This window comes from Eriocheir sinensis, chromosome 60 (assembly GCF_024679095.1).
Source record: "Eriocheir sinensis breed Jianghai 21 chromosome 60, ASM2467909v1, whole genome shotgun sequence".
NCBI lineage: Eukaryota > Metazoa > Arthropoda > Malacostraca > Decapoda > Varunidae > Eriocheir > Eriocheir sinensis.
In genome coordinates this window covers 3771077-3784833 of record NC_066568.1, presented here as the reverse complement: position 1 = coordinate 3784833, position 13757 = coordinate 3771077, and the positions used below count along the sequence as shown (strand labels likewise).

Here is a 13757-nt window from a genome sequence, read left to right as displayed (position 1 = left end):
AGGACAGTAACCACTCCTAGTCAACGGAAAGAATCCGGCCTGAGCGGGGCTCGAACCGCCGCCTGTTTGGCCGTGAAGCCTTGCAGCTCATAACTTTTGTCTGTGTGGGAACAGCGATTAGCGGGCTTGTTTGTTTTTTGTTTGTTTGTTTGTTTGTTTGCATCATTTTTTGTTGCCCTTGAGCTGTTTCTTTAGCTGTAAAAAAAATAATAAATAGGTAAATAAAAAAAAGCGGCGCTCAAACCAAATGAGCTACCGGAGTGTCGGGTGACAGGTAATTCAGAGAGACAGGTGTTCCGTTCACACGGCAGGAGGTGGCGCTACCAGGGTCCATTCGTCCACGTAATAATATCTACGTTTTTTTTATCTTATTTTTGGGTTTATTTTCTTCTCACGCCTCTTATCTTCAATTATTGTCTCGGAGTTTCTTTATCGCCTTTATTCTCTAACCTAAAAATGTATTGTTTGTTTCTCTTATTTCTTATTTTCGTCTACTTTTCTCATTTGCTCTTCTATTGTTTTCTCTTTTTTTTCATTGTTATCTACATGTAATTGTTTTGTCTCGTTTTTTCCCTTATTTTCGCTTTCCTTTGTTCTTTTTTACTTTAATTATACGTCTTAATCCTTCTTTTAGTTTTTTTTCTTTTCATTTATTTTAGTTTTTTTCTTTTCATTTATTGTTAATCATTCTCACTTATCCCTTATTCTTTCAGTCTGTTCGTTTTCTTTTATTCCTCATTCGTTTTCCTATATTCCTCTTTTTATTAGTTTATTTCATTTCCTACGTTATTTTCTGTTATTTTTCGCTATTTTCTTCCATTCCTTATCTCCCATTCCTCTGGTTCTTATTTCTGTTCTTCGATTTTTTTCTTTTCCTTATTCGTGTTCCTATATTCCTCTTTTTATTAGTTTATTTCATTTCCTACGTTATTTCCAATGTTATTTCTCGTTTATTTTCTTCCATTCATTCTCTCCTATTCTTCTGGTTCTTATTTCTGTTCTTCGTCGTTTTTCTTCTATTTCTCTTATTCGTTTTCCTATATTCCTCTTTTTTATTTGTTTATTTTATTATCTTCGTTATTTTCTGTTATTTCTCGTTTATCACTCTCACTTCTTATCTCCCATTTCTCTGTTTTTTTTTTGTGTCTAATTCCTTTTCTTTTTCTCTAGTTCATTATTTTTTCAGTTTTCCTTTTATTTTTTGCTTTTATTTCCTGTTTTTTTTATGTTTCTGTATCGTCTTAATTCTTTCTCTAACTAACCTAATTTGTCTTGTATGTTCCTTTTGTTTCTTATTTTTGTCTATTTTCTTTATTTTTCATCTTCTCTCGTTTATTTCATTCATAGTATTATTTCTTTTGTTTTTAATTCGTGTTTTTTAAGTTTCTGTATAGTTGTTGTTTTTTTTGTCTAACTCTTGATTTTGTCTCGTCTATTTTTTTTTCTTATTTAATTTTCGTCTTTTTCGTCTTTTTCTTCTTCTTTGGTGTATAAATATTTCAACATCTTATCCTTTTTATCTCTTTGTTTTTCTCTCTGTTTCTTTGTTTTTCGTCTTTTTCTTCTTCTTTGGTGTATATTTCAACATCTTCCCCTCTTTATCTTCCTGTTTTTCTCTGTTTTTCGTCTTTTTCTTCTTCTTTTGTGTATTACTTCAACATCTTTCCATCTTTATCTCTCTGTTTTTCTCTGTTTCTCTGTTTTTCGTCTTTTTCTTATTCTTTGATTATATTTCAACATCTTACCTTCTTTATCTTTTTGTTTTTCTCCCTGTTTCTACGCTAAGTTTCTGTATTGTCGGTTTTTATTTTCTATTTTCTAACTCTTTCTTTAACTCTCTATGCACCGTTTACTCCATTATGTTCTTATTCGTCTATTTTCTTTTCTTTTTTCCTTATTTTCAGCAACACGAATTCTGGAAGTCACTGACGGTTGCCAAATATAAAAAAAAAAAAAAAACAGTTTCGCCATTGATAACTACGACTTCATTTTAACTCGGCAAGCAGGTTCAAGATCAAGGAGGGAAGTTATACTGATGTTAGGAAGGCGGTGGCGGAGTGGTCAGCGTGCGGCGTGGTGCAATGGATGGCCCGGGGTTCGATTCCCGTCCACCGCTACAAGATGAGAATATTCGGGTTTTCTTTTTTTTTTCTTTTTTTTTTTACGTCTCCGCCTATTGCGCCGGTAGGCTTGCTTGAGGGCCCTGGATGGTATTCGGCCCCAGCCCGTCATGGCGCAGGCAAGTGTTTATAGTGGCGCCATCTTCTCGTGACTCATGCTGCCCCCCGGAACTCGTTCTTGATTCACTTGGACGGTTTCCTCTAGAGTCCGGGTTGATGGGTGGTCTTCAGGACATCATGTGGGTAGTTTTAAGCCACTCGGCGGTGACTGAAAAATCCGAGGTGGTAGCGTGGGGATTCGAACTCGCGTCGTCCATCACGTGGTGAATGTGGGCCCAGCACGCTACCACTCAGCCACCGCCTACCCATCGCCACACCTATCGCCGAGTGCCCGAAGACTACTCCCATGAAGACCAACTTTCATCCTGGACTTTGGCGAAACTTTAAAGAGGACCAAGTATAGAGCTCTGGGGGGGGGGGGGGGGACGTAGATAAATAAATTAATAAAAAGAGGAATATAGGAAAACGAATAAGGAATAAAAGAAAACGAAGAACAAAAGAAAAGGAGATAAGAAGTGAGAATGATAGACAATAAATGAGAAGAAAAAAACTAAAAGGAGGATTAAGACGTATAATAAAAAATAAAAAAAGAATATCGGAAAGCGAAAATAAGGAGAAAAAAAATGACAGACAAAACAACTACGTATAGATAACAATGAAAATAAAATAAGAGAAAATAATAGTAGAGATGATGAGAAAACCAAGACGGCGCCGCTATAAACACTTGCCTGCGCCACTAACGAGCTAGGGCCGACCACCACCAACATAAATATAACCCGCCGGCGCTGTATATAGGCCAAACTTAATCAAAATAAATAAAAGTACATTTGATAATTATAATTTGATATAAATGATACAGTTTGATGTAGTATAGAATTTGATATAAAAGCACATTCAGATTTGTGGCTATTCAGGGATGGGTTTGTATTCCAGTGATGATACTAATAACAACAACAACAACAACAACAACAACAACAACAACAACAACAACAACAATAATAATAATAATAATAATAATAATAACAACGATAATAATAATAATAATAATAATAATAATAATAATAATAATAATAATAATAATAATAATAATAATAATAATAATAATAATGATAACAATAATAATAATAATAATAATAATAATAATAATAATAATAATAATAATAATAATAATAATAATAATAATAATAATAATAATAATAACAACAATAACAGTAATACTACGAAGAAGAAGGAAGAGAATAACACGCAGCAAGAACAAGAACAGCAAGAAAAAGACGAAAACACATCAAATTCCTTATCAATAACAGGTAAAACCAACCTCGTTAAACTAATCAATTTTCTTTCCTTCTCGAAGAAAAAAAATGACGCACTACGCAGAAAACAAAACCAACTTGCAAACAAAACAATCAACAACATATTAGGCAACACTGGAATTACCTGACAATTAATTACCAAGAACACACACCTGATTAACTAGAAGGGCGAGCTTGCCTCGGAGTCCTCGCCTGGGGGGGGGGACCACAAATTCCCCCAGGGAGGACTCCCCTTCTGGCTTGACTCTTCTGAATTTTCCACCACCTAAGACTTCATTGTCATTCTATTACTAAATACATATGTGCTGTTTATCTCTCACCTAACTCTACTGACTATGTAAAATTCTTTGACTATACGAACTCGTGGAGCACATCTTGACCCACTCTCCCTTCGCTGAAATCTCCATCTTGGGAGATTTCAATGTTCACCACCAGCTTTGGCTTTCATCCTCTTTCACTGACCAGCCTGGTGAACAAGCCTACAACTTTGCCTCGAGGCATGGGACAGTGTTTGAGTGACACCAACGAGAGTCAGACGTATAGTATCCTCCTGCTTGGCGCAATAAATGTCAAGAAAGTGTACTCCTGCCTGTCCCTGCCATGGGTACACGTACAGTACCTTCGAAGGTATCAATAAGTGATTAGTCACTCGTGGATATTCCTTATCACGGCTCACGAAGCCTTGGAAACTGGTAAAGACTGGGTGAGTCAATTAGCACAGCCGAGGGAGGTGAGTGAATCTTGTAGCCTCACGTACAGGAAGTGTAAAGTGACTTACTCAGTACTCTATCAAGGACGCGGAACGTAACAATATGCATAAAAGACAATTATGTTTTTTCAGTACTTATTGTTCACAAGTAGCGGTAGCGGCAGTAGTAGCGGTAGTGCACTACATTTGGAAATGAGTAGCGTTTTTTTTTTTTTTTTTTTTTTTTTTTTTTTACGTTGTTGCCTATTGCGCCGGTAGGCATCTTCCCGGTGGGACCTGATGGTCGGCCCAAGGCTTCTTCCAGGTGGGGCCTGATGGTCGGCCCAGCCCGTTCTGGCGCAGGCGAGTGTTTATAGTGGCGCCATCTTGCATTGGCTCATGCTGCCCCCCGGAACTCGTACTTGATTCGCTTGGACGGCTTCCTCTAGAGTCCGGGTTGATGGGTGGTCTTCAGGACAGCATGTGGGTAGTTTTAAGCCACTCGGCGGTGACCGAAAAATCCGAGTGGTAGCGTGAGGATTCGAACCCGCGTCGTCCATCACGCGGCGAATGTGGGTCCAGTACGCTATCACTTCGGCCACCGCCTACCCATTAGCGGCAGTCCCACTACAATTTGACTGAAGTAGTGGCAGAGGTAGTGCCACTACTTTTAGCAGGTAGTGCGCACAACACTGCTCTTAACTGACTCTTGGTCATCCTCTCTTAGCCGTTTCGGTGAAACTCTTTCAGGAGGAGGGTATCAGGACACCTCTCCTCCTGAAACTGATTTATTTTTTTGGCCACTCCTCTGTAATCTATTCAGGAGCAGTAAGTAGCGGGCTTTTTTTTTTCATTAGTGTTTTATTTTTGTTTACGCCCTTGAACTATCCTTTGCTGTAAAAAAAAAAAAAAAAAAAAAAACTGACCCCCCATGGCTAATTGGTGGGATGACGCGGCTTAACCTTGGCACCACCCTTTGATTCCCACGGGCGGCTCTCAGGTGACGGTAACTTTACGTACACCTGACCGTACCTGAGAGAGGCCCCACCTGTCGCAATGAGTGGAAAACACCCAGGCCGCGAAGCAACGGGGCGGGTACAAAAGGAGAGTGTGGGGGCAGAGTGAACCACTCCACCATGAAGACTCTGTTCGTGTTGGCGCTAGTGGTGGCCGCGGCCGCCGCCAGGGACCTCAATGGGTGAGTCTGTGTGTTCGCCTTTTGTTTTATTACAGCAAGGGAGGCAGGTTAAGGGGAAAGAAACTAAAAACCACAAAAAAGCTCGTTGTTCCAGTAAAAGAAAGCAGAATGAGAAGTCCCTAACTCACCCCTCCTGTAAACCTCACCTTCTCTTCCTATCCTTTGACTCCCTTTCCGAACCTCTCTGTCGACCCCTTTCCCCCCTCTCCCACCTCCCTTACCTCCGTCAACATCACCTTTAGCCCCCTCCCTCCCCCTGCCCTCTTCCCTTTCTTCCCCTCAATGGGTGAGTCTGTGTGTTCACCTTTTGTTTTTTTACAGCAAGGGAGGCAGGTTAAGGGGAAAGAAACTAAAAAACACAAAAAAGCTCGTTGTTCCAGTAAAAGAAAGCAGAATGAGAAGTCCCTAACTCACCCCTCCTGTAAACCTCACCTTCTCTTCCTATCCTTTGACTTCCTTTCCGAACCTCTCTGTCGACCCCTTTCCCCCCTCTTCCACCTCCCTAATCTCCGTCAACATCATCTTTAGTCCCTTCCCTCCCTCGAGCCCTCTCCCCTTTATTCCATCCCTCCTTCCCCTTCTTCATCCCCTCTTCTCCCTCCTTTCTAACCCCTCCTCTCCTCCCCAGGGCCAAGGTGCTGAGGGTGGTGCCACAGACCGAGACGCAGCTGCGCTTCCTCGTGCAGCTGCTCCAGGGCGGCGACTATGACTTCTGGAGCGAGCCGCGCGGCGTGGGTGAGTAGCCTGCTGGCGCGCGCTCCGTTGACCCGATTTGGCACGCGACGCTGCGCAACGGGGGTGGGGGCGGGGTGGGGGGGGGGGGGGGTAGGACCAGTGTTTGTAAAGAAAGGAGACGTCGTAGTTAAAAGAGTATGGCCATCTTTTTGCCTTCTACGAATCTTCCGTTCCATTATGATTGTCGCTTCCAGTAAAGGGTCGCTGAGGGAATACTGTGAGAGGCTGCTGGATGTGACGCCATTAAGTATAAGTAAAGGTCACTCACGCATCGCTATTGTCCATTGCTGTGACTTTATTGCGGAAGGATTTATGTTCCTTGCTTATAGTCTTCCAAATATGTCGAGGCCGGTCTGGCGTAGGCTCCCGCGGGTCCTTTCCTCCCCTCTGCTCTGCCACACAGTCCCAACACCTATCTCCTCCTTTCATATGTAAGCTATAGGTAACATATGAGAGGAAAAAATAGGTGTTGGGACTGTGTGGCAGAGCAGAGGGGAGGAATGGACCCGCGGGAGCCAACGCCAAAACGGACTCGACAATTTGGTTTCACTATAGTTTGAAGGAGTTGTTTGCCTCAAGGAACAGTTTCAAGGAGTTGTTTGCCTCAAGGAACAGTTTCAAGGAGTTGTTTGCCTCAAGGAACAGTTTCAAGGAGTTGTTTGCCTCAAGGAACAGTTTCAAGGAGTTGTTTGCCTCAAGGAACAGTTTCAAGGAGTTGTTTGCCTCAAGGAACAGTTTCACCACGCTGCACCCTTCCCCCCGGCCAGGTGCCCCTGTGGACGTGATGGTCACCGCCCAGCAGCTGCCCAAGTTGGCCGCCCACTTCAACCGTAGCGGCCTGAAGGCTGAGCTGCGCCTTGGGGACGTTGGCCGCCTGGTGGAGGAGCAGAAGAAGGAGAGGAGCAACGGCCGGGCCATGGACTGGACCTCGTACCACACCTACGACGAGGTGAGCGGACTGGCGGACTGCCCTTTCATTTCCCTGTCCTCCTCTCTCCTATACTCCCATTCTTCCTCTCCTTTTCTCCTCTCTTCCTTCGTGGATCTTCAGTCAAACCACGATTTCCGCTGGCGTGGTTCTCATTTGTTTCTTGTTATTGCTGCTGCTGATGGTGAATAATATTACCCTCGTCCTTCTTTGAAATCTACCGTAGCTTTAGAAGATCGTGGACACGTCAGAAAACCACGGAAATATGAGAACCACGCCAGCGGAAATCGTGGTTTGACAGAAGAAGATCCACGGAAAATTTGCCCAGTGTAATAGCCCCTTTTAACGCTCCCTTCCTTCCTTCTCAGATCAACGACTGGCTCGCCTCCCTGGTCTCCACTTATCCCACACTCTGCAGCATCGAAGCCGTGGGCACCTCCTACGAGGGTCGCACCATGAACCTGCTCACCATCGGCAAGGGCGGCGCCGACAAGCCCGGAATCTTCATCGACGGAGGTATTTTAAAACATTTCGTCGCCCAAGTTCACATATTTGACATGGCTTTCGTAGGAGCTGTAGGCCTTTCCAGGGGTAGTTTTATGACCCTGGTGGTACTTTAACCCTTCTTCTGTGCCATGAACCTTAAAAAACACTCATGAAAACCCGATTGATCCTCTCTTTGGTCTTTAGAAATAGTTGATGTGAGAAGCGATGGTGTCTTAAAATACGGCCCTAAGAGCACCGTTCCCAGATTATCGTACTCAGAGCATAGTATTTACCGGTTTCTGACGCCTAACTATTGCCAAGAAACATTAGGAATAAACTATTTTAGCGATAATTACAAGTGAATCTCCTTATTGGGGTCCACGAGACAGTTTTTGGGTCGGAAGTCGGTAAATATGAGGCTGAGTAAGACAATCTGGCAGTGTTGGGTAAGAGTGACCTACCCGCGCCGCTTTGCCTCGTCCCGTAACCCTCACCTTCTCTTCGTTTTCGGGTCGGTGGTGGTGAAACTGCCGACTTGAGCCACTTTGAACATATAATCATCAGTAGCATAATTTTCTTTCTTGTTTTTTCTTAATTTCTTCTGGTTTACTTTTTCTTTATTCCTTTCTTGCATATATGATTATTGGTAGCACTATTTTTCTTTTTTTTCCTGCCTTTTATTCTTTCTTGTCTTCTTTCTTCATTTCTTTTGGTTCACTTTTTCTTTATTCCTTTCTTGCATATATGATCATTGGTAGCACTATTTTTTCTTTTTTTTTCTACCTTTTATTCTTTCTTTCTTTCTTCAGTTCTTCTTTTTCATTTTATTGTTCACTTTTCTCTTTCTTTATTCCTTTCCTGCATTAACCACCTTGCATATAATTTTATAATCTTCAATAGCAACATTTATTTTCCTTCTTCCTTTTATTCTTCCTTTCTTCATGCTCTTCTTTTGGTCTTTTTCTTTATTCCTTTCCATCATTGCCTCTCGTCCCATCCACCCTTCATCCCTATAACTTTTTCTTCCTTTCTTCATTCCTTCTTTCTCATCTTTTGGTCTTTTCTATTTCTTTATTCCTTTCCATCATTGCCTCTCGTCCCATCCACCCTTCATCCCTATAACTTTTTCTTCCTTTCTTCATTCCTTTCTCATCTTTTGGTCTTTTCTATTTCTTTATTCCTTTCCATACCTTGCATATATAATCATCAATAGCGACATTTCTTTTCCTTCTTCCTTTTATTCTTCCTTTCTTCATTCCTTCTTTCTCATCTTTTGGTCTTTTCTATTTCTTTATTCCTTTCCATCATTGCCTCTCGTCCCATCCACCCTTCATCCCTATAACTTTTTCTTCCTTTCTTCATTCCTTCATTCTCATCTTTTGGTCTTTTCTATTTCTCTATTCCTTTCCATCATTGCCTCTCGTCCCATCCACCCTTCACCCCTATAACTTTGACCCCCCTTTCCTCGCCTCCTTCTCACCCCCCCCCCCCTTTCCCTCGCCCTCTGCAGGCATCCACGCGCGTGAGTGGATCTCCCCCGCCACCGTCACCTTCATGGTCAACGAACTGGTCACCAACAGCGCGACCTACGATGACATTCTCTCCAACGTCAACTTTTACGTTATGCCGGCCATCAACCCCGACGGATACGCCTACACCTTCTCCGACGTAAGTACTTCCTCTTCCTTTTTTGGGGGGCCTATGTCACTTTTTGGTAGGTCCTCTCCGGCCTTAAGCAACTGTTTTCCCTTATGCTCGAATGGAAGTTGAGGCTTGGAAATGCTTCTTAAATTCAGTGCCATTCTTCTTTTCCACGTCTTTCTCACTTCTAGGTTCAAATGGAGACTTATAACAGTTCCTTTATTTGTTTTTCTTCAAGGCCTATATCACTTTTTGATAGGTCCTCTCCTGTAGCAACTGTTTTCACGCATGCTCCAATGGAAGTTAAGGCTTGGAAATGCTTCTTAAATTCAGTGCCATTCTTCTTTTCCACGTCATTCTCACTTCTAAGCTCAAATGGAGACTCTTGCAACAGTTCCTATATTTTTATTATCTGCTTTTCTTCGAGGTCTTTCACTCTCATGTTCAAATGGAAAGGTTTTGAAGCAGTTCCCCCTTTCACTTTCCTCCTTTCCTTGCACTCATTTCACTCTCAAGTTCAAATTAAGGTCTTAAAAAGTTCCCCCATCCCCTCCTTCCCTTCCATCAGCCTTTCCCCATCCCCTCACCTTCCCCTTCTTCCCCACCCCCTTCCTTCCCCTTCTTCCCCACCCCTTAGTCCATCTTCCCCATCTCTCCCCCAGGATCGTTTATGGCGAAAGACCCGCTCCCCCACCGACTCCGCGCTGGGCTGCGTGGGAGCTGACCCCAACAGGAACTGGGACCACCACTGGATGGGTGAGTCGGCACCTGTCGTTAGTGGGGCAGGCGAATTTATTTATAGTGGCTGCCGTGATGTGTGCCTCTTGCTAGGCCCATTCTGCCCTCCGGTGCTCCCTAATTCTCGATCTCCTCTACTGTAAACCTCACCCCTCCTGTAAACCTCACCCCGCCCTCTTCCTATCCCTTGACTCCCTTTCCGAACCTTTTTGTTGACCCCTTTCCCCCCTCTCCCACCTCCCTAACCTCCGTCGACATTTCCTTTAGCCCCCTCCCTCCCTCTCCCCTCCTGTAAACCTCACCCCGCCCTCTTCCTATCCTTTGTCTCCCTTTCCGAACCATTCTGTCGACCCCTTTCCCCCCCTCGCCCACCTCCCTAACCTTCGTCGACATCTCCTTTACCCCCTCCCTCCTTCTAGCCCTCTCTCCTTTCTGTCCTTCCTTTGACCTGACCTGACCTGTCCTTTCAAGTCCTCTCCTGATACTCGCAACTTTTACCTTATTTTTTTCTCACCTCCTCACCGATTCCTTTTCTTTCAGTCTCTCCTGCTGACACTCTCACTCAATATTTTCAATCACTGACCTCTGCTAACACCCTTCCCCCTTCCCGTTCAGAGGTCGGCGCGTCCAGCAGCCCCTGCGCTGAAACGTACGCCGGGCCCACGCCATTCTCAGAGGTCGAGATGCAGGTTGTGAGGGACCAGATCAACCGGTACGCCTCCACCGTCAAGGCCTACCTCACCTTCCACTCCTACTCCCAGCTGTGGATGTACCCCTGGGGCTACACCTCCGCCCTCCCCGACGACTGGCAGGACCTGGTGAGGGATTAGGGGCACATTCTTATTAGGGATTAGGAGATTAGGGATTAGGGTCATATTCTTATTAGGGATTAGGGGATTATATAGGGGCATCTTCTTATTAGGGATTACGGACATATTTTTATTAGGGATTAGGGGCACATTCTTATTAGGGATTAGGGGATTAGGGATTAGGGATTAGGGACATATTCTTATTAGGGATTAGGGGCATCTTCTTATTAAGGATTAGGGGCATATTCTTATTAGGGATCAGGGGAATCTTCTTATTAGGGATCTAGGGATTAGGGGCATCTTCTTATTAGGGATTAGGGTCATATTCTTATTAGGGATTAGGGATTAGGGTCATATTCTTATTAGGGATTAGGGGCATATTCTTAATTATTACACATTTCGCCGCCCGACCTCACAAGTTCTTCATCTCTCATTTTCCTTCTGTCTTTGCTCTTCTAAACGCCCTATCATATTTCTTTAACCTTCCTTGATGTCTTTTCTCTTTCAAACCCCGTTTCTTCTTTCTTTTTTCATAATTATTCGTTCTCCCTTCATATATTAAACTCCCTGAAGTCTTTCATAATAGGCACTCTCTCTTCTAACTACCCGATATATATTGTTTACTTTTATCTCATCCTCTCTAACTCCGTATTTCCTCCTCTTTATCTCCCAATGTTCGTTTTCTCTCCTACAGTCAATCTCAGGGACTTCATTTTTCCTTTTTTTTCGGCATTTCTGATTACCAACAACCTCCTTCTCCTCCTCCTTCAGCAGTTATATTTAGCGTCTCATGTTCTCTCTCCAACTCCGTATTTCCTCCTTTTTATCTCCCAATGTTCGTTTTCTCTCCTACACTCAATCTCAGGGACTTCATTTTTCTTTTATTTTCAGCATTTCTAACTACCAACAACCTCCTTCTCCTCCTCCTTCAGCAGTTATGTTTAGTGTCCTTCAGGTTCAAGGGCTAATGCTACGGAGATGAGCACTGGGGCCACGCGCAGCTATATGGCGTATGCAACTTTACTTATTCCTTCGTCTCCCCTTCAGGATAACCTCGCCCAGGATGCCGTCTCTGCCCTCACCGCTGTCTACGGCACCACGTACGAGATTGGGTCCTCCACCAACACCATCTGTGAGTCGGGTCGGGTTGGTTTGTACAGTTCCTTTCCTTCTTTCTTGTTTCTGATGTCATGTTCCTCTCCTTCGTTGTTTTATCTATGTTCTCCTATCCTCCTCTTCTTCGTGTTTGACATGCCACCATCTTCTCTAAAGGACTAGAAATAACGGTATAGCTATTCAAGCGAGGCCATGTAGCTACAAACATTGGTAGTTCTTTTTTTTTCTTCTTTTTCCTCAAACCGAAACATCCGCAACTGCAACAAGCTTCCTTTGACAATCGCATCGACTGTTCCGCGTCCTCTTTCCCCCAAACTCCTCTCACTCCTTTTCCAGTCCTAAAACGTCTCTAAAAATCGCATTGACCGTTCTGCGTCCTCATTCCTCCAAACTCCTCTCACTCCTTTTCCAGTCCTATAATGTCTCTAATATCCCTCTTCATTCCCTCCCCAAAGACGCTGCCGCCGGAGGTTCAGACGACTGGGCCAAGGGCGTGGCTGGAGTCAAGTACGCCTACACGATTGAGCTCCGCGACACCGGCAACTTCGGGTTCCTGCTCCCCGCCAGCCAGATCATTCCCTCGGGTGAGGAGACCTTCCAGGGCCTCCTCGTCGTGGCCAACTTCATCAAGGACACGTACAGCAAGTAAGAAGGACGAAGAACGTACGTGGCGGTGAAGAGAACATGAAGAAAGAGAACTGTAGGAAGGTTAAACACACAAGAATGAGAACGAGTAAGAACAGAAGGCGGTGGAATGAAAACGACAACAAAAATGAAGAAACAAGGAAAAGGTCACCAATACAGAGTTAACATACAATAAAGACCTGAAAACATCATAAAAATCCTTCAATTCACTCCATGGCAAGACTCCATTAACGCTACACAGACGCCGCTACTGGGTAACAAAAATGAAGAAACAAGGAAAAGGTCACCAATACAGAGTTAACACACACAATAAAGACCTGAAAACATTATAAAAAGCCTTCAACTCACTCCATGGCAAGACTCCCATCAGCGCTACTGGGCAACAAGGATGAAGAAACAAGGAAAAGGTCACCAATGGCTACAGAGTAAACACACATAATGAACACCTGAAAACATCCTAAAAAGCCTTCAACAAGGAAAAGATCACCAAAACAGAGTAAAAACCCACAATAAAAACCATGAGACATATTAAAAAGCCTTGAATTCACCCAATAGCAAATCTCCATCAGCTCTAGGGCAAAGCAGAGATAGAAAACCGAAGAAAAGGTCACCAAATAAGAGTAAACAAATATAGCAAAGACCTAAAAACATCGTGAAAAGACCCGCACTTACTCCATTGCAAGACTCCATCAGCTCTAGGGCAAAGCAGAGATAGAAAACCGAAGAAAAGGTCACCAAATAAGAGTAAACAAATATAGCAAAGACCTAAAAACATAGTGAAAAGCCTTGTACTTACCCCATAGCAAGACTCCATCAGCTCTAGGGCAAAGCAGACAGAAAAAACGAAGAAAAGGTCACCAAATAAGAGTAAACAAATATAGCAAAGACCTAAAAACCTCATGAAAAGACTCGTACTTACCCCATAGCAAGGTCCCATCAGCTCTGCGCGTCCTTATAACATCCTTGACCACTTGGGAAGCATCATAGGACACCCCAAACCACCACCACCACCACCAAAGGATAACACCACCTCCTACTGTCCTACACCGCCACCTCCAGATCTGCGCCAGCTGTTGTCTCGAGTTTGTGCTTCGAAGCTTCAAAACAAAAGAGCAACGCCGCAAAGAAATTTCAAGATCCCTCAAGACCTAAGCAATCAGTTTATTTTTATTACCTGCTTCATTTTTTTTCTTATAGGGGGAGAAAATATCAATAAAACTCACGCAGACTGGCTAATTGAGGTTTGATTTCCTTATTTCGTTTGTTTTTGTCAGTTTTCT

General features: G+C 43.5%; 1 protein-coding gene and 2 long non-coding RNA genes across 5 annotated transcripts; 1 reads left to right on the top strand and 2 right to left on the bottom strand.

Annotated features, from left to right (window-relative positions):
- The first annotated feature begins 5211 nt into the window (after positions 1–5211).
- On the top strand, positions 5212–13713 carry LOC126985762 (carboxypeptidase B-like). 3 transcript variants are annotated; one of them, XM_050841092.1, is made up of 11 exons: positions 5212–5379; positions 6008–6114; positions 6882–7063; positions 7411–7558; positions 9039–9196; positions 9832–9925; positions 10523–10725; positions 11764–11848; positions 12288–12623; positions 12760–12884; positions 12960–13713. In XM_050841092.1, the coding sequence occupies exons 1-9, from the start codon at positions 5318–5320 to the stop codon at positions 12479–12481; spliced, it is 1233 nt and encodes a 410-aa protein (XP_050697049.1). In that variant the 5' UTR covers positions 5212–5317; the 3' UTR covers positions 12482–12623; positions 12760–12884; positions 12960–13713. The 3 variants fall into 3 exon arrangements, with proteins under 3 accessions (XP_050697049.1, XP_050697048.1, XP_050697047.1); XM_050841091.1 differs by lacking the exon at positions 12760–12884 and having other exon boundaries at positions 12288–12759; XM_050841090.1 differs by having other exon boundaries at positions 12288–12884.
- On the bottom strand, positions 7565–9019 carry LOC126985781 (uncharacterized). Its single transcript, XR_007739026.1, has 3 exons — positions 8719–9019; positions 8312–8399; positions 7565–8202 (listed from the first exon to the last, which is right to left on the bottom strand). It is a non-coding gene; the product is annotated as an uncharacterized LOC126985781 (long non-coding RNA).
- LOC126985773 (uncharacterized) lies at positions 12621–12945 on the bottom strand. Its single transcript, XR_007739013.1, has 2 exons — positions 12795–12945; positions 12621–12656 (listed from the first exon to the last, which is right to left on the bottom strand). It is a non-coding gene; the product is annotated as an uncharacterized LOC126985773 (long non-coding RNA).
- Positions 13714–13757: the final 44 nt, after the last annotated feature.

Excerpts from the sequence above, each read along its gene's own strand:
- LOC126985762 (XM_050841092.1), top strand. The coding sequence starts at position 5,318 with ATGAAGACTCTGTTCGTGTTGGCGCTAGTGGTGGCCGCGGCCGCCGCC. Across the intron at positions 7,064-7,410 it reads CGTACCACACCTACGACGAG|ATCAACGACTGGCTCGCCTC; the intron begins GTGAGCGGACTG and ends CTTCCTTCTCAG. Across the intron at positions 9,926-10,522 it reads CTGGGACCACCACTGGATGG|AGGTCGGCGCGTCCAGCAGC; the intron begins GTGAGTCGGCAC and ends CTTCCCGTTCAG.